Source organism: Chrysochloris asiatica, unplaced genomic scaffold (genome assembly GCF_000296735.1).
Source record: "Chrysochloris asiatica unplaced genomic scaffold, ChrAsi1.0 scaffold00341, whole genome shotgun sequence".
Lineage (NCBI taxonomy): Eukaryota > Metazoa > Chordata > Mammalia > Afrosoricida > Chrysochloridae > Chrysochloris > Chrysochloris asiatica.
The window spans coordinates 429,349-449,181 of record NW_006408859.1 but is presented as its reverse complement, the minus strand read 5'-3'; the positions used below and the strand labels follow the sequence as shown (position 1 = coordinate 449,181).

The 19,833-nt window shown below is 40.3% G+C and overlaps 1 protein-coding gene across 2 annotated transcripts in view; it reads right to left on the bottom strand.

The window, feature by feature from the left end:
- Nucleotides 1-19,833, bottom strand: part of EIF2AK3 (eukaryotic translation initiation factor 2-alpha kinase 3) — a 141,552-nt gene that overhangs the window by 61,839 nt on the left and 59,880 nt on the right. For both annotated transcript variants that reach the window (XM_006875852.1, XM_006875853.1), the window contains exons 8-13: nucleotides 19,453-19,575; nucleotides 17,088-17,308; nucleotides 13,036-13,148; nucleotides 8,639-8,761; nucleotides 3,990-4,139; nucleotides 2,049-2,823 (exon numbers count right to left, since the gene is read on the bottom strand). In XM_006875852.1, coding sequence (XP_006875914.1) covers nucleotides 2,049-2,823; nucleotides 3,990-4,139; nucleotides 8,639-8,761; nucleotides 13,036-13,148; nucleotides 17,088-17,308; nucleotides 19,453-19,575 — 1,505 coding nt within the window. The remainder of the gene's footprint in view (nucleotides 1-2,048; nucleotides 2,824-3,989; nucleotides 4,140-8,638; nucleotides 8,762-13,035; nucleotides 13,149-17,087; nucleotides 17,309-19,452; nucleotides 19,576-19,833) is intronic.

The following is a 19,833-nucleotide window of genomic DNA, read 5'->3' as shown; positions in this document are numbered from 1 at the left end:
AGGACCATCAAGGGAGAAGAGCAGAGAGCGGGACCCTACCCAGAGAAGCAGTGATGCCTGAAATGGAGCCAGAGATGATGACATAGAGCGATGGAACAGCTTGAGACTTTAGATCAAGAGAGGGTGAGCGACTGTGTGCTGAAGATCTGGGGGGTACGGGGGAAAGGACTGCATGGAGGGGATTGTAACCATGGCAATGAGAGACACTATTACGATAGAATGAATGTAAAACTAATGTTCTCCCATGACCATGTCAACTATCACATAATTCACAATAAAACATTAAAAAAAAAAAAAAAAAACCCACGGGGTGGGGGGGGGAATATATATATATATAATTGAGAAACAATTAAGTTGGAAAACAGGAATTAGTTCTAATTCATAGTGTTACTATCCCAAATTCTTAAACTATATTAAAGGATTTTAAAACCTGCTGACTTAGAAGAAAATAACTTTGGCTCAAACGGCAAGCTTGATGCCAGAAACAGAGTCTGCAGTTACAAAAAACAAAATGGAAAATACTTATAATGGGTCCAAATCTATCATGAATTTAAGCTACTTCATTCAAAAAATTATTTATATATTCACTATACACTACTGATCACAGCTATGAATATATGGAACATAGCAGAATTTAGTTAAAAATTTAATATATATGCATACCTCGGAGAGAGTGAGGCTTGGGTCCAGACCACTACAATATAGTGATGATCATAATAAAGTGGGAGCCCTGGTGTAGGATAAGCACTGGACTGCTAATTACAAGGTCAGCAGTTCAAACTTACCAGCCAATCCTTGGAAACCCTGTACAGGGTAGCTATGAGTCGGAACCGACTTGACAGCAAGCAATAATAAAGTGAGTCACACAATTACTTTGGTTTTTATCAAAGTCATCTTTACACTAGACTGTAGTCTATTAAATGTTCAGTAGCATTATTAATAGTTTAAAATACTGAGACACCAAGATAGGAAGCAAGCGCAGCCTGTTGGAAAAATGGCACCAATAGACTGGCTATGAGGCAGGGTTCCCGTAAACCTTCAATTTTTAAAAAACAAAAAAGAAAAACTGTGAATTATCTATGAAGCATAATAAAGCAAAGCAAGCCAGTGCTTATTTTCAAAAACATATAGTAAGGAAATGCTGCATGTTTTAATAAGGAACTCACATAACTTATCATACTCTATTATGACACTATTTGATAGTGTAGAGTCCAGGTGTGGCGCTGTGGGTTACTGCGTCAGACTGCAAAGCCATTTGAACTGCAAGGTCGGCGGTTCAAGCTCACCAGCTGCTCCTTGGAAACCCTATACAGGGTCGCTATGGGTCAGGATCGACTCAACAGCACTTCACAACAACAACATACTAAAAATAGAATCAAAGATTTAGAACTGCAAACCATCACTCTAAGCATTGCTACCTTTCCCCATCTGTCTTTCCACCCTTCCTCCAAGACCCGAACAGTTCAGAAAGAGGGGGAAAGCAAGGAGATGATGTTCAATGATCTGCCACAGTTTAAAGCTGGCTAGATAAGGAACCCCCATCTCGCCCTCCACAGGGGCTCTTTGCCCCTGCTACTTCAGGGCCTTGGGGGCATTTGTGTCAGAGTAACTAAAAGTCACAGAAAAAAATGAGGTAGCTGAGGGGGCTTCAATAACTTCATGGAAAAATATAACTGTAAGATAATGTAATTTTTTCATAAACTTTTTCAATTTGGCTTTGTATTTACTAATGGCAAATTGTACATATTCTTTTTTTTTTTCTTCTGTTTTTAAGAGGGGACACGAAATGCTCTTTACAGTAAAATGGACCTAAACACATTACAAAGCAAAATGCATGATTTGCCTTAAAATTTTTCAAAGCATGAAACTTCTCCTTGCAGCAGACTGGACCCTTACGCTTACTTTCCCAGATCTCTGTTCCCTGATGTCTTGACTCTTCCGTTCTTAAAGGTCGTTCAGTTCAAAACTGACCAGTACTGCAACTGCTATTCTGAATCACACCATGTCAGACTGAACCCCATGGGCACATGATATGCCACAATACAAACCTTAAGGTCCCTGTGCATGAGTCCTTTACTGTGCAAGAATTCCACAGCCTCAGCTATCTGCAGAAAGATGTGCAGACACATGGTCCTCTCCCTTTCCTCAATGGTACATCGCCTGTTCATCCAGTCTTTGAGGTTTTCCTTCCGGCACAGCTGCATCTGAATGTAAAGATACACCTTGGGTGAACTGGGCTGGAGTTTTTCTGCAGTGGTTTTTGTGAGATCTAAGCTTAAAGTGGTTGGTCTCGGAGGAGAAACAGACAAAGTCGGTTCAGAAGAAGACTTGCTACTGGAATGCTTGAACCCAGTTAGCTTATTAGCATAATGGTTGCCAACATACAGTCGGTTCATTTTGATCTCTTCTTTGCTGGAGGCATTATCACAGCCCGAATCTTCAAACACTATAGAAGAGGAGGTTCTCTCCCTCGACCTTACATAAGAGGCCTCAGAAGGGCAGAGTTCAAAGGAGTGCCCCTCATCATTGCCATCCATCGTGCCATCTTGCACCTCGCCGTCTGTAAGGCAACTGTCCTGGAGGTTGTATACTGGGTCCACAGACCCACTGACGTCTCCATGGTCAATTCCCGAGAATTCCAGCGGAGAGAACTGGCTCTCAGATGAACTTGTCTGGCCACAAGAAATCCCTACTGAAAAAGATCTACTTCTGTGTGAAGGAGCTATGATTTCAATATGTTCTTTTGTAGAGAAGGGATCCATTCTGCGGATTTTCACTGATGGTGCATCCATTGGGCTTGGTGAACTGAGTGGCCAATCCGTGCTAGAAAGGGGAGGAATACAGAAGTAAGGGAGTGAGTATATATTGATTAGATTATTTGTGTTCTGTGTTCTCTGTCTAAAAAGAATCAACTACAATTAAACCAATTTTCAAATGGCCAACAACATAAAGATTATATAAAAATACGCTGTACGAGACCAAAAAAAATCACATTCCATCTATTCCTTCTAAAAATTTGAATTTGAAAATTTTACTGTACACTGGAAACAATTAGCTGGGGCCATCATGCCAGAGCAGACAAGACCTTTTGTGCAAAATACAAAGTCCTGGAGTAAGTAAAGGACCGGACTCCTCGGTGGCCTGAATTCTGAAGCTTCAGTCCAAATTAAGACAGCAGCTCACAGTTAGCTACATGCCAGCTTCCATGGGTTAGTAGGGACCACAACTGCAAGTGCTTCTGTAATAATGTCCCTGGCATGAATCTACTCCTGCGTTAAATACTCTAGGCAGGCACATTTTATCTCTGTTGTTTTTTAAGTCATCAGCTTCCTTTTTGTTCTCATTTAGAACTTTTTAAACACCTTCCTTCTTATGGCATATCATATTATCTGGGCTCAGATGGAAAATGTCTTTGGGTTACCTAAGTTTGTTGTTGTTGTTCAGTGCTGACAAGGTGGTCCCAACTCATATGGACCTTACGTAGGGTTTCTGAGGCTGTAAATCTTTGCAGGAGTAGAAAGCCTCATCTTTCTCTTGTAGTGTGGCTGGCCTGCTTGAACTGTCTACCTGTGGCTGACAGTCCAGCATTTATTCTACAGAAAGCCACCATGCTTCCCTAAGTTTACATATTTTTAAATGCAAACAGATTAAATCTATTTTTAAAGGAGTTGGAACTTGTTAATTGCTATGAGAAAAAAAAAATTTAAGACAAAAATATACAATACCTCATATTAGAAAATTCACTGTAAATCTCTCATAGAGCTCTGTCTGATATTAATTTTAAAAATTCATATTTTGAAAAACTAAATTAACTAACAAGTGGATCAAGCACTTTCTAAAACATGGTAACAGAGAAAAGAAATCTGCAGTCCTTTCTCTTTAAAAATGAAGAAAACACACTAAAGTTACAGAAATGATATTCAACTCACAGAAGCAAAAGCTAAACTAAAGATGAATATTTTTAAGACTATATTTAACAAAGACGTTACCTTTCATCTTTCAGCCAGATTTCATCCATCTTTTCTTGCCATTTCTCTGGTGGTGTTTCTAACCAGGCATTAAAATATCTGACAATTCCTGGATGTTCAAGCTTGGCTAATGCTTTAACTTCACGCATTACCTTTTCCCGAGCCAGTTCCCTGAAATAGAGAAAAAAGAAGACACTGAAGGCTGTTCACATCTGCAGAAGTTATCATATTCAACAGTGAAAACACATAGGGAATAAGAGTCTCCCTTGAATCTAAAATGAGAAATAGATGAGCTGACTTAGCGCTACTGATAAAATTCTAAGAAGGCATATAATAAATCCTGTGTTTTTAAAAAAAAACAAACATATCACAATAGGTTACAGTATATTTTAACCTACTGGTTTTTTTTCTTCTGAAAATAAGTATATCTATTGGCTCATTTAAGTAAAAATTTCTTGACTAAATAAAAATAAATCACTATAGACTTAATAAAGAGAAATAGGCAAAAGTGAGTGAAGTACTCAGAAAGATGGAGAAGAACCACTATAAAAAGGATGCATATTACAATACAAAAAGCAAGTACTATCGCATCTGTTGGTTTATAACAAGCCTCAACTAAAAAAATATCACAGGCAGTGATGTGTTTAACTAGAAAAACATCAATTTTTTTCTTCAGGTTGACAGCGATTCTAACACCATTTATTCTGAGATTTCACCTTACACAACATAAACACAAATTATAACATTTTCTCCTCCCCAGAACAAAGTCAGGTGACTGTGACTTTTTCCTCAGTGTTTTCTTGTTACTGATGTCTCCCACTCTCCCAGTCTGAGAATCCCAGTACATTTTTTAACTCTCTGACTTTGAGGTCTCTATTCCTTCTTTTCAATTCCTTCATCCATTTTATTCTCATTGGTCCCTACTGCTGTAACAATCATGTTATATATTTAAAGATTAAATGCTGCAAGAAAATCTCCAGGCCAATGTTCCTGTCGTCAATCCTTTTCCCATGTAAGCCATCTACACACCATCACCAGAGCCAAATTCCACTCTGATCACGGCATTCTTCTACTCCAAAATCCAAATGCCTAAGGAATAAAATCCAAACTCCTTCACACCGTGCGCACAGTGTGGCAGCTGATCTCTTCCACCCCGTCTCCTATGTGCCCTCGGTTGTACCTCTGCTCCCCCCATCTGGAAATACTCACCATACTCGGTACCATTTCAGGGTGCTTGTCTAGAGCCTCTGCTCATGCCAGCCATGCACCTCGCTGCCCTGCCCTTACAGAGCCTCTTATAAGGGACAGGCTCTTCTGGAATATGCAGTGCAAATGTCACCACCTTACAGAACTTGGCTTCCTCGACTGCCTTTCAGTGACATTTGCTCTTTCTTCATGAGAAGGTATTTACTAAGATAAGGCATGAGTTATGATCTTCCTTGCACTTGTAATTTATGTAAGTATATGTACAAAAGTCCCATATAATTATAGGTTTCTCGAAAGCAGAAGCCTTAATTTTTATATCCCATGTGGAACTTCATATATATGAGTATTTAAACTACTCAAATGTACTATACCAAAAGAAAATAATTCATTCCATAATACCTAAATCATCAACATCCCTTATCTGCAGTCAAAATGGTGACGCTACCAGCTAGCAGGACAGGACAGCAATTAGTGCACATTTAATCACCAATTAATAAGAGCCTTATACAGAGATGGAAAAGAGTCCTGGTGTGGTGTTTGAACCGCAAGGTCGATGGTCCATCCCCAACAGTCACTCTTCGGAAACCCTATACCGAGTCACTATGGGTCAGAACCAACTTGATGGCACTTAACAATAACAGCAATATAGTTGGAGAAGGAGCTCTGGTAGCATAGTGGTTACAAGTCAGGCCAAAGGTCAGCAGTTTGAAACTACCAGCCATTCTGCAGGAGAAAGAGTGGGCTTTCTGCTCCCATAAAGATTTACAGCCTCGGAAACTCTATGCAGGATCAGTATGAGTCAGAACCGACTCCATGGCACACCACCACCACCACCACCATATAGATGGACAGCCCATTATCTGAAGCATAACATTGTTCTAAGCCAGTAATTCCATTTTGAGAAATTGATCCAAAGAAAGCAACAGAAGCCAGAAACGTATTGTGTAGTACTGGTAACTATACAACCAATTACATAAATGAATGCCCAGAAGACTGGCTGTTCAAACCCACCAGCTGCTCCTTGGAAGCCCTATAAAGGGCTGCTATGAAGCGGAACAGATTCTCCACAGCACATAACAACCATAACAAAAATGCCCAGGAAAAAAGTAATGAAACAAAATATGAGGGGTCTTCAAAAAGTTTGTGGAAAATACAATGAAAAGATAATGGAATTTTCCCACAAACTTTGAAGCCCTTTCATATTCTAGAATGTAAATAGTGGTTATTACTGGGTTATTGGTGTGAAGTGCCTTCCAGTTGGTTGCAACTCACAGTAACCCTGTATAGGGTTTCTGAAGAGCGGCTGGTGAGCTTGAACTGCCAACTCTGTGGTTTAAAGCGACCTTACAGTCCAGCACATTAACCCTCAGAGTCATACCAGGGCTTATTACTGGGTGGCGGTGGTGGTAGCGGTGGTGGTGGTTGTGGTGGTGGTGGTGGTGTGTCATAGTTCTGACTCATAGCGACCCTGCCTAGGGTTTCTGGGGCTGTAAATCTTTATGGGATCAGAAAGCTTCCTGTTTCTCCCACAGAACAGCTGGTAGTTTCAAACTGCTGACCTTGTGATTAGCAGCCCAATGTGTATCCACTATGCTACCAGAGCTCCTTATTACTGGGTAGGAGGGATAAAAATAGTTTTTATTATTTCCCACAATACAGAATATTTTTTAAATAGTGCTATTTGTTAAAGTGTGTAGGAATTATGGGAGCACAGTGGCTCCACAGGATAAGTACTGGATTGCTTAATACAAAGTTGGCAGTTCAAGCCCACTAGCCACTCTGTAGGAGAAGATGAGGCTTTCTGCTCTTGTAAAGATTTATCCTTTGAAACCCTATATAGGGTTATTATGAGTTGGAAACAACTTGATGATACTTAACAACAATAATGTTGTTGTCAGTTGGACTTATAGTTCGAGTCAGTTGGACTTATAGCAACCCTGTACAGGGTTTCCAAGGAGCATCTGGTGGGTTTGAGACACCAACATTGTGGTTCAAACTGACCTTGTGGTCCAATGCATTATTCTGCAGCACCACACCAGGATGCTAATGACAATAATGTTATTGTTGTTGTTATGTGCAGTGGAGTCGGTTCCGACTCATAGTGACCCTGTATAGGGTTTCCAAGGCTGTAAATCTTTACGGGAGCAGAAAAATGACAATAATAGGTATCATAAAAGATGGGCTGTTCTTGTAAAGATCTGAAGTCTTGGAAACCCTATATAAGGTTGCTATTAGTTGAAATTGACTCAGTGGAAGTGGGTCTTTCTGATTTATTGTTGTTGTTAAGTGCTGTCAAGTCGGGTTCTGACCCATAGTGACCCTGCATCGGGTTTCTGAGGAGCGGCTGAGAAATGGGATATTATTCAGACAAATGAAGACAAATGAAGTTCTGATCTATGCTATGACATGAATGAACCGTGAAAACACTATTCTGAATGAAATAATTCACACACACAAAAAGAAATATTGTACAATCCAAATTAAATGAAATAACAAGAATAGGCAAATGAATAGAAACATAAAACTTCCTAGGGATGGCTGGGTGGGGAAATAGGGAGTTAATGCTAAAGGGTTACTGAAGGTCTATTAGGAGTGAATTCAGCAGGGCAAATGTTATTAATGTCATGGAATTATATACTTGAATTGGTTTAAATGGTATATTTTCAATGTATGTCTTACTACAATAAAATGAAAACACACCCAAAAAACAAGGGTGGACTTTATAAGTAGATGCAAAATAATATAAATAGATCACACCTTTGGTTATCTGGTAGAACTAAGAACCTTAGATTCTGAAGGTCGGAAACCGTGTTTTCTATAGGCTCTAGAGAACATAGATTCTCAGTAAATAAAGATAATTAAAGGTGGAGAAGCCTTAATTAGGAGTCCTGGTGTGGCACTGTGGATTAATGCACTGGACTGCAAGATTGGTTTGAACCACAAAGTTTGTGGATCAAGCTCATCAGTCACTCCTTGGAAACTTTATACAGGATTGCTGTGAGTTGGAATAGAATCAATGGCACTTAGCAACAGTCTCAATTAAGGAATCTTGGTGTGGTGCTGGGGAATAAGCACTGGACTCACTGGACTGCTAACTGCAAGACCAGCAGTTCAAACCTCCTCAGACACTGTATACAAGGATACTAAGAGCCAGAATCGATTCAAGGGCACTTAACAACAACGTCTCAATTAAAGGGAACGTGGTGGCATAGTGGGTCATGTGTTGAGCCTGCTAACTGTACGATCAACATTTCGAATTCACCAGCTGCTCCTCAGGAGAAAGACGAGGTTTTCTGTTCCTGTAAATGTCCATAGCCTCAGAAACTCTAAACAGGGCCACCGTGAGTTGGAGCTGACTCGATGGTACACAACCACCAGCAGCAGAAGCCTCAATTCAGAAGGCCATACTGTCTATCAGAACATCTGGTAATAATTCCAAGTTTACAAAAAGTAGCATCCATTACCTGTTGGGGAGGCGGATCCTTTTAATTGCATAGTTGCAGTCATCTACTTTATTTCTAGCTTCAAAGACAACTCCAAACCCTCCACGACCCATGCACTGAATTGGTTCAAAATCTGTTAGATATCTAAGGGGGAGGGGGGAAGAAAAAGTTTACAAATGACAAAAGTTTACAAATCATTTTCAATGTTGTAGTAATTATCAATTCAATATATTTTATGATACATAAGAATATCTATTTAATAAGTCTCGTAGAAATTATTACTAAAAATTGTAATTTGAATTCTACTGATAGCTTTCTTTGTTCTTTTTCTGGTATAAATTAGAACACATTCTAATTTTCTCCCCTAGGGAATTTATAAATAATACAAAGGCTTCAGTTTAATTGGGAATCACTTGGTCTTAGAGCAATAGTACACTCTCCCTCCTACTTAATACTGTCTGCCCAGCACTTACCAAAACAGATTGCTAATTCTCTAAAAATTTACCTCATCTAAGCACTTTGGACTTTTAATTAGAAAATGTAATTTAATTTTATATCACTGCCTGTACATTTCCTGTGAAAATGCAGTCACTCATATCATATATAAGTATTTTTAGTCAGAAATCTTTCTAAGAACAAAATCTGTCTGGCATTAACTAGTGGCCTCGAGTCAGTAACGCTCATTACCAAAGGTATTCACACCCAAGCAAAGCTACACGCCATCATCATCTGTGGCTTACAGATGGACAGCTACACTGCAGTCTGCTTCTCCTTCAATGCATGACCTCCCTGATCTGCACTGGATACTATAACTTGCACCTCACTCTCTCACAACTTCGGGGGTTTTGCTTCTGCTGTTTGCGCTACTGTTGTTGCTGTTAAGTGCCGTTGAGTCGATTCTGACCCATAGCGACCCTGTATAGGGTTTCTGAAGCGCAGCTGGTGAGCTTGAACCACCAACCTTGCAGTTCAAATGGCTTCGCAGTCTGGCGCATTAGCCCACAGCGCCACACCAGGACTCCATTTGCTCTATTAGGACAGCCTTTTCTCTTTGTTCTTAATGAACCCCTAGTCTTCAGATGACAATAGCGCGGGACTGGGCAGTGTTTCTGTTGTGCACAGGGTTGCAATGAGTCGGAATGGACTTGACGGCGCCTAACAACAACAACAACAGTTCTTCTTGCATTCTGATAATTTCACTATGACTATACAGCATTCCTAGAACCATATTTTAGTTCTCTTTGTATTTCCAGAGCCTGGGCACTACCTGGCAAATAGATCTAACACATGTCTATTGAGTGTAAATGTATGCATGCTGTGGATATGTGCTCCTCCAGCCATATGGGGAGAACTACAGTATCTTTGGTGTCTCTTATAAGGTTATTACTTTCATTTTAATATAGAAGTAGTTGGCTCAGCTGCCTAGAACATGAAGTTAAGGAAGAGAAGCAACAGATCCCAACTCTCCAAGGGCCAATTATCTTTGCAGAGAATGAAGAGTACAACTTGTATCCCTAAAAATAGCTAGTCAAGGTACCTCAGCACAAAACCACCTCCCCAACTATAAAAATCTATGAAGTTTACATCCTACTCCTGGAGGGACAACTGAACGATCCTCCTATATTAAGAAAAACACCCGTGAAAACTGATATATCTTCTGAAAGGTTATATATATATATATATACACATACATACATACACACTACGAGAGCTCCATATATATGTTGTTGTGAAGTGCCGTCAAGTTGGTGCCGACCCATAGCGACCCTGTATAGGGTTTCCTAGGAGCAGCTGGTGAGCTTGAACCGCCAGCCTTGCAGTTCAAACGGCTTTGCAGTCTGGCGCATTAATCCACAGTGCCACACCAGGACTCCTCTCTCTCTCTCTGGTAGCATAGTGGTTACGAATCAGGTTGCTAATCCCAAGGTCGGCAGTTTGAAACTGCCAGCTGTTACACGGGAGAAAGAGGAGGCTTTCTGCTCCCGTAAAGATTTACAGCCTCAGAAACCCTGTGTAGGGTCACTATGTGTCAGAACCGGCTGCATGGTACTTAACAACAACAACATATATATAAATACATACATATATACACATTATACACACACACACACACATAATAGGAGTGCAGTACTCCATTAAGATAAGCACTGGACTGTGAACCAAAAGATCTGTGGTTCAAGCCCTCCAGATGTTCCTCAGGAGAAAGATGAGGCTTTCTGCTCCTAAGAAGATTTAAAGTTTCAGAAACCCTATACAGAGTCTCTGTGTGTCAGAACCAACTTTATGGCACTTAACAACATATATATAATGACTTTATATATGTTGTTAAGTATTTTAAGTTTGTTCTGTATTATAGCATCTCTGTAAAGGATTTCCAAGGATCGAATGGTAAGCTTGAACTGCTGACCTTGTAGTTCAAACTTACTTTGCAGTACAGCACATTAACCTGCAACAGCACAGCAGAATTCATTACATACTTATATATACACATATATTGTTGTTGGAGTCCTGGTGTGGTTTGCTGGGCTACAAACTCAGTTTGAACACAAGGTGAGCAGTTCAAACCCCCAGGGCGCTCTTTGGAAACCCTATACAGGGTCACTATGGGTCGGAACTGAATCAACAGCACTTAACAAGAGTTACAGTATTTAATATTTATTGAATGCTTACAGTGCCTGAGTCACTATTAAGAGTGTGAGCTCTGGAGTCAGTAGTGAGTTCAAATCCCAGGTGTGTCAGCATTTATCATCTGGGAGCATAGACAAGATGATGCTTACGCTTATGATACTTACGATATTGTTATTAAGTGCCTTCAGGCCAGTTCTGACCCATAGCGACCCTGTATAGAGTTTCTGAGGAACGGCTGGGGGTTTGAACTGCCAATCTTTCAGTTAATAGCCCAGTGCTTAGTCTACACAGAACTCCATGTATATATATAATGATCTACAGACTTCTGGTGGCACAGTGAATTAAGCACTGGGCTGCTAACTCCTGGTAGGTAGTCTGAACCCACCAATTGCCCCACGGAGGAAGATGAGTCTGTCTGCATTCATTAATATTTGCACTCTCAGAAACCCTATGGAGTGGATGTACTCTGTCCTACATGAATTGTAGATGGCAGTGAGCTTCTGTTTTTGTCTGCAACAATGACTATCTATGTAATGAAAGTCCCCTAGGTCTAAGCATCATCTTGTCTACAATCCCAGATGATAAATGCTGACACACCTGGGATTTGAACTCACTACTGAATCCAGAGTTCACACTCTTAATAGTGACTCAAGCACAGTAAGCACTCCATAAATATCAAGTACTATTATTATAATCACAAAGCCCCTTTATTAAAGGGACAAAGCAACTGCAGTCTTCACACTGCATACAGTTAGAGGAAAGTTGATTAGTTTCATTCAATGTCAGATTCTCTTGACAACAGCCACACACACACTCACCACTGCCCATTCCTCCCCTAGTCTTACTTAAACACGACCTAAAGTTCACTTCAAACATGACCTCAGTTATGATGCCCTCCTGAGCCATCACAAAGAGTTAGTGACTTTTCTCAGCATTCACACCCACTGAGGACTCTTTCTATTTACCCTGAAACACTGTCTTGCATATAGGACCATAAGTTCCAAACAATGGTGAAGGTACCATGGATGACTTCATCAGTGATGACTCCCTTGTTCCCCCTGCCTCTCACTGGAGTATGAGGGGGCTTCAAAAATTTCATGGACAAATTCCATTATCTCTGAAGTCTATCTTTCTACCAATTTTTTTAAGCCTCCTTGTGTTACTCAGCTTCTTCATTAGCAAGAGTATTAAGGTAGCCTTTATCATTTGCTAGGCAACTAGTAAATTTTGCTTTAAGAAACTAAAGCAAAAAACCAATCCTCAACTTTTGATAGTATGAATGGAACTTACATAATAAGGAGCTCTGGTACCATAGCAGTTAAGAGTTGTGCTGTTAACCTCAAGATTAGGCTTTCTGCTCCCGTAAAGATTTACAGCCTTGGAAACCCTATGCAGGGTCACAATGAGTCAGAATCTACTCAACAGCACTTAACAACAACTAGTACAGCCAAGCCCTGTACATGGTAGACTCTCAGTCACTAAGTTCTCTAAATAAAAATCTGATTTGGCAGTTGAAATTATAAACTTCTGTAACACTATTTCTATCCTGCTTTTGGTAAGAAACACTTTGAATGCATTGCAAGTACCAGTGAATTACGTCTATGCTTTATTTAACCAAATATTCACACACACACACACACACACACACACACAAAAAGGGTCAAGCAAGGTCTTAGTTTAAAGAAATCATTTCTTCTTTGATTGAGATTGTGACCATAAGAAGCTATAACACACCTATTTTCCTATGAGACTTTTATTGTGACACATCCATATCCTTATGGGACTCTTACCGTGATACATATCCGGAACTTTTTATGTCATTCCAGCTGCTGTCACTGGAGTCCCCATTTATAGAATCATACTTGCTTTCAGTTTGACATTGGGTTTCAGATTCTTTCCTTTGCTAGTAAAATGGAAATAAACAGCAGTCACCACCAGTACAAAGCTGAATAGAAGATAGCTAACAACCAGGTTATAATGTTGAAAAATAAGTAAGACTAAGAAAAACATAAACATTATAAAACTACAATATACAGTGTTTCCACTTTTATGTTACAGAAAAAGTGTATCTTCCCCACCACCATCACTCTAGTGTTTCTTTATAATGTGGGTGTATCATACAGACATGGAGTTCTGGTGTGGCACTGTAGGATAAGCACTAGACCGCAAGGTTGGTGGTTCAAACCCACCAGCTGCTCCTTGAAAACCCTAAAAAGGGTCACCATGAGTCAGAACTGACTCAGTGGCACTTAACAGCAACATATGTGCAGTATACCATGTAACTAGGAATACAGAAAAAGACTGTGTACATATGTAAGTAGGAGTGCAAACGTCTTTCTTTCCCAACCAATCTTGTGTTGTTGTTAAGCGTGGTTGAGTCAGTTTTGACTCACAGCAACTGTGTATAGGGTTTCCAAGGAGTGGTTGGTGGGTTTGAACTGCCCACTTGAGGTTAACAGTCCAGCGCTTATCCTACAGTGTCACACAAGGACTCCACCAATCTTGTAAGTGCTTTAAAAATGATTCCACAAATCCTTACAGCAAGAATCATCCCCACCCCCTCCACACACAGAGTAGACAGGGATGGGCAACTTGGACATTGGCTACCCAAAATGGGGGAGGGGGGCTACAAAGGCAAGAAGTGACTGGCTTACAAGCTTTCAAGAGGGAACCTAGATCCAGAGGGCCTGGAGGAAGGTAGAATCTCCAGTGAGTAGTATTCAATCTGACTAGGCGGGGCTGATGAAATGAAATGCGGATGGGTCTCTTGTGATACAGTAGTGAATAATTGTTATCAGGACTGATTGTGAGGGTTGGAAATGTAAAGGCAGACGTTTTATAGCAAGGAGGGGAGTGATTAACTTTGCAGTCTACGAGTGGAGGTCTCTAGGACCATCAATGGAGAAGAGCAGAGAGCAGGACCCTACCCAGAGAAGCAGTGATGCCTGAGATGGAGGCAGAGATGATGACGTGGAGAGAAAGAGAAACTGGGGACTTTAGATCCAGAGAGGGAGAGCGACTGTGTGCTGAAGACCTGGGGGTCACGGGGGGAAGGATTGCAGGGTATATCCTTTGGTTGGCTGATGATGCATGGAGGGGATTGTAACCATGGCAATGAAATGATATACGATAGAGTTAATGTAAAACTAATGTTCTCCCCTGTAAACTATCACATAATTCACAATAAAACATTAAAAAAAAAAAAATTATTCCAACAATAGAAAATGGAATCTGACATCTCATTTACAGTGCCTCTTCACCAACATCTCCTAAAAGATTTCCAGAGGATGTCAACATTGATTATGGTTGGAAGGGAATAATGCAGCGTATTTGTTTAGCCAATGATTCTTTCAACAAATATTTATACTAGTCTACGTGCCAGGCACCATCTAAGAGGTTGGGAGACAGTGGTAAACACCATAGGCCTGGTCCTGGGACTAAGACTGCACAGGGCAGTGGCTGGGAATTTACCTATTGAGCACTTTAGTAAGGGGAGTAAGGTTATTCTAAGACAAAGGAAGGGAATCTAACTCAGAATTAGAGGTTAAGAAAGACTTCCCATAGGACATGACAACTAGTTTCAAGCCAAATGATGTCCAGGACTTAACAGTGGGAGGAGGCAGGGAGTAAATAAGGTGCAGAGACAAGGTCAGAGGGACTGAGAGAAGTAGTCCAGCAACATGGCAGAGCATGGACGAGAGGGGAGAAAATGTTAGGGCAATGGTGACATGGAATAATGAACCAACCCCACAAAAATCCCAAACCAAATCCACTGCTACCAAGTCGATTCCGACTCAGAGTCCGTACGTACGTCAGGTTTCCGAGACTATGAATCTTTATGGGAGTAGACAGCCACCTCTTTCTCCTGGGAGCAGCTGGTTTGTATTTGCAGTTCAGTATTTATCCTATGGCACCACCAGGGCTGTTATTGTAGTTAAGTACTGACTAGTCCATTTCAACAAGACCCTGTGTAAGGTTTCTAAGGAGCGGCTGGTGCATTTGAATCACTGACCTTCTGGTTAGCAGTCTAGTGTTTATTCTACAGTGCCACACCAGGACTCTTAAGTAATGAGCTGTTTTTGTTAAGTGCTGTCGAGTCGGCTCCGACCTACAGTGAGTCTGTATAGGATTTTTGGGGAACAACTGACGGGCTTAAACCTCCGACCTTGTGGTTCAAACTGACGGTGCAGTCCAGCTTATTAACCCACAGAGCCACACCCATGTTCCGATTAATGAGTTGTTGTTACGTGCCGTCAAGTCAGTTCTGACCCATAGTGACCAAGGAGCAGCTGGTGAGCCTGAACCACTGACCTTGCAGTTCAAACGACTTTGTAGTCGCCACATTAATGCACAATGCCACACCAGGACTTTGATTAATGAGTTGTTGTTGTTAAGTGCCGTCGAGTCGGTTCCGACCCATAGCGATCCTGTACAGGGTTTCCGAGGGTGTAAATCCTTACGGGAGTAGAAAGCCTCATCTTTCTCCCGCGGAGCGGCTGGTAGTTTCGAACCGCTGACCTTAAGGTTCGCAGCCCGATTCGTAACCACTACGATTAATGAGTAGGCAGATACAAATCATTCAGAACCATGTATATTCTAACAACACAGACTTCATCCTAAGATCAATGGGGACTGTAGCTATTAAAGTAAAGGTTCTTTAAGCTAGGACATGTAGACAGGGTTGGGTGTATGGAGAATGAGTTTGAGATAGGGTGAGAACTAAAAGCCTGGGGACTTATTAATGGCCATTTTAATAATTCAGGAGATGCTTGATGGTATTTCTGTTAGGAAGATGGAAGTTGGGATAAAAAAAGTAGACTGAAGATATTTAGGAGGAAGAATTTGATAGAAGTTGGTAAAAATTAGGAGGGAGAGAAGAAAGATTTCTGGCTTTGGTAACTGAGTTGTTGTTGTTATGTGCCATAGAGTCGGTTCCTACTCATAGAAACCCTGTACAGGGTTTCCAAGGCTGTAAATCTTTATGGACGCAGAAAGCCTCATCTTTTCCCAAGGAATAGCTGGTAGTTTTGAACTGCTGACCTGAAGTCTCGCAGCCCGATTCGTAACCACTACGCTACTAGATGGCAGCACATTTCATTGAGAGAGAAACATACCAAGGGAAGAGTTTGGGGCTGGGAATGGAAATGGGTATAGTCTGAGAGCTATGTCCCATTTAATGTATCTGTGTAGACCTACTAGGCAGTTGGTCCAGAGAAATAGTTTCTAAAACTATGACTACGTAAGATAATTGGAGCAGAGAAAGTGAGTGAGATCATTCAAGAAGAGTTTGGGGAATGAACAGGGAAAGGAAAGCGTTGCACAAAAAATACCGAAATAAACTGCCGAGTCCGAGCAATACAAGGTACTAAGGGTTTTCAACACATAAGCTGAAATGGGCCCATCTTTGTTAAAAATTAGACAAGACCTGAAAAATATCCACTAAAGTTAAGAGAGAGAAGAGCATTCACAGCTTTGACAAAAGCAACCTCAGTGGAGCGGTAGTGGTGGAAATCAGACTGCAGTGAGTTGAGGTGTGAACAGCAGGTAATGAAATGGGGCAGAGAGGATAGCAACAATTATTTTATGTACTGGTGTGGCACTGTAGGATGAGCCCTAGACAGCTAAGAAAAGATTTGGTGGTTCAAACCCATCAGCCGCTTCTCAGAAACCCCGTACAGGGGTGCTATCAGTTGGAACTAACTCAGTGTCATACAACAACGAAGTTTAAATACATTTAAGACTAACTTCCCCACCCCACTCCACCCCAAACACACACACAATTAGGTTTCCTATCCACCCAACAATCCTTTGAAATAAATTAGATTCTAAGAAAGCGTCTTACTCTGTGAGGGTGAGGATGGAAAAGTCTGCGCACGATAAAGGTTGTGGCAATGATGCAGAACAGAATGGTTCCAATTATTTCTTTCCACCAGTGTAAGAGGAGGACAGGATCCTTTTTGCGGACATTCTTGTTATAATTCAGGTTGTCCAGAAATCTAACTGTGATTTGTGTGCTCCGCTTGCTTCTTTCCCTCTTGTAGTATGGTAGATAATAACCGTTATCTTCAAAGACAAACAGTAAAAAGACAAACGGCCCAGCTTTGTGAAAAATTAGCACTTTTCCTTTGATTTACAGATTGGACAGCAACTAAAATAAGGCTAATTATTCCTTTCTTGCATTGTTTCACCTCTTTTCTTTAATACTTCAAACAGTTTCATTTATCCTACTTTTTACTTTTTGTGGAATAAATATGCTTTCCTTTATTCCATTAGTATCTGAAATTTTCTTTATATTGAAATGTAACACTATAAAAAAGAGTTAAGGGATACCTTATTCATTAACTCATTAATAATTCAACCCATTACATAAAAGAATTATGCAGTACTCAGTCTTCCATCAGGATATTCTAAGCTTGCCTTTCACTTGATATCAATAAAATACCCAATTTTAGGAAAATATCATGCTTTTGGTTCATTTCAGGCCATTAAAAATGAGTTTGTCCCAGAAAGCAACCTGTCTTTGTATATCTTCTATTTTGCGTTATTTAGACAGATTACACAATTTCTCTTACTTTTCTTTTGATCACTATCGGATAAAGGCTGTTGTTTCCAGTTCTGAGTCTTCTGGTTTTTTTCTTTTTTTTTTAGTCAACTTTTTGTTGTTGGGGCCATCGAGTCAGTTCCAACTCACAGCGACCCTGTATAGTATTTCTGCTAAGCAGCCAGTGGGTCTAAACCACTAATCTTGCCATTAGCAGTCCAGAGCTTACCCTACAGTGCCAAAGGTGCCATGAAGTCAGTACTGACCCCATGTGACAGAACTGCCCCACGGGTTTTCTAGGCTGTAATCTTAACAGAAGCAGATTATCAAATGATTCTCCCTGGAGTCACAGCATGGGTTCCAACTGCCAACTTTCTGTTAGCAACTGAGTGCTTAATCATTGTGCCACCAGGGCTCTTGAGTTATCAACTTAAATTATACCATAACCTCCCAGTTCTTGAATCTAGAGAATTCTTTCTTACATTTAAAAGAACTGAATTATTTCTGATAGGACTCTTAAGTCTTGTTGATAATATTTATTTCAGCATAAAAAAAGTCTATATGCTTTTTTCTAATACAGATTTAACGTATTTATTTAACTAACTGTTCAAAAGATTTTTACATCTAAATATGTCCTAACTTTATAGAACGGATACTTACCACACAGTAATATAATTAATATCAAAATTTACCTGTTCTTAACTTTTATATCAATTTCTCTTACCTGAGAGCAAAATTAAAAAACTCTAATTTTTTACAGCATTTTCACATAGCTTGAAGGGAAACACCTCTTTTCTTCAGTACATAGACTATAGTATACAGATGTGTAAGTAAACTAAAGAACTAATGACAAGAATTAATAATGTTTATTGGGAGTCCTGGTGTGGCACCACAGGATAAGCACTGGATTACTAACCACAAGGTTGGTGGTTCAAACCTACCAGCCATGCATTCGGAACTCTTTGTGGGTGGCTGAGACATAATCAACTCGACAGCACTTAACAATCTGGTGGCACGAATGGTTAAGCACTTGATTCCGAATTGAAAGGCTGGCCACTGGAACTCATGCAGAGGCATCTCAAAAAACAACTCTGGACAGCTGCTTCTGAGAAGACACAGACTTGAAAACCCTTCTATTCAGATACACAGGGGATGGACTGCAACTAACAACACTTATGGAACAGTATGTGCCAGGTACAGTGCTAACTAAGACTGGATATGTATATTCTCATAACGACCCAATGGACAGACATCATGATTAGTCTCCTCATCTCATAGATGAAAGAACTAAGACATAGGCCAGTTAAGTGTGCCCAACTGAGAACATGGTATAACTGGGATATGACTTTAGAGCTTATACACTTAGCCAACAATCACAATATAACCTCCCAGACATTTTTATTTCATGGAACTGTGGGTTAATGTACTGGACCACAAGGTCAGTTTAAATTGAAAGGTCGGTGGTTCAAGCTCACCAGCTGCTCCTCGGAAACCCTATACATGTTCACTATGAATCATAACCAACTCGATGGCACTTTACAACAACAACAACACTCCAATCAACTACTTTTCACTTGAATTCTACTAATTAATTTCAAGTTAATATGTAAAATAAATTTAAATAGATAAATCTTAGTATTTTCAATCAAGTAGTAATCACACTTACCATAGGGATATTGCAATATTGAAAGTGCACCATTACTGTATTCTTCATGAGAAAACTTATCATTACTAAGACATTTGTCAAATTCATCAGACCCCACCAACACAGGAGTTCTGGAAGGAGAGTCTAAAAGAAAAATGGTAAAATTTTAGCTATTATGAGTAATGAGAACACAAGTACCTAGCTCATAAAGATCACGTTTTATATCCTAATGTGGACAGTACCGTCTGGAGTTTAAAAAGCTTGCAAGTGACCATTTAAGATACAACTACTGGAAGAACAAACAAGGTGGCGGATCGAGTGGAACTGCAGTAAGGAGCTCTGCTGGCAACAACACAGAATACCTGACCAAGCAGGCTCAGGGGATGGTCCCAGAACTCTGAA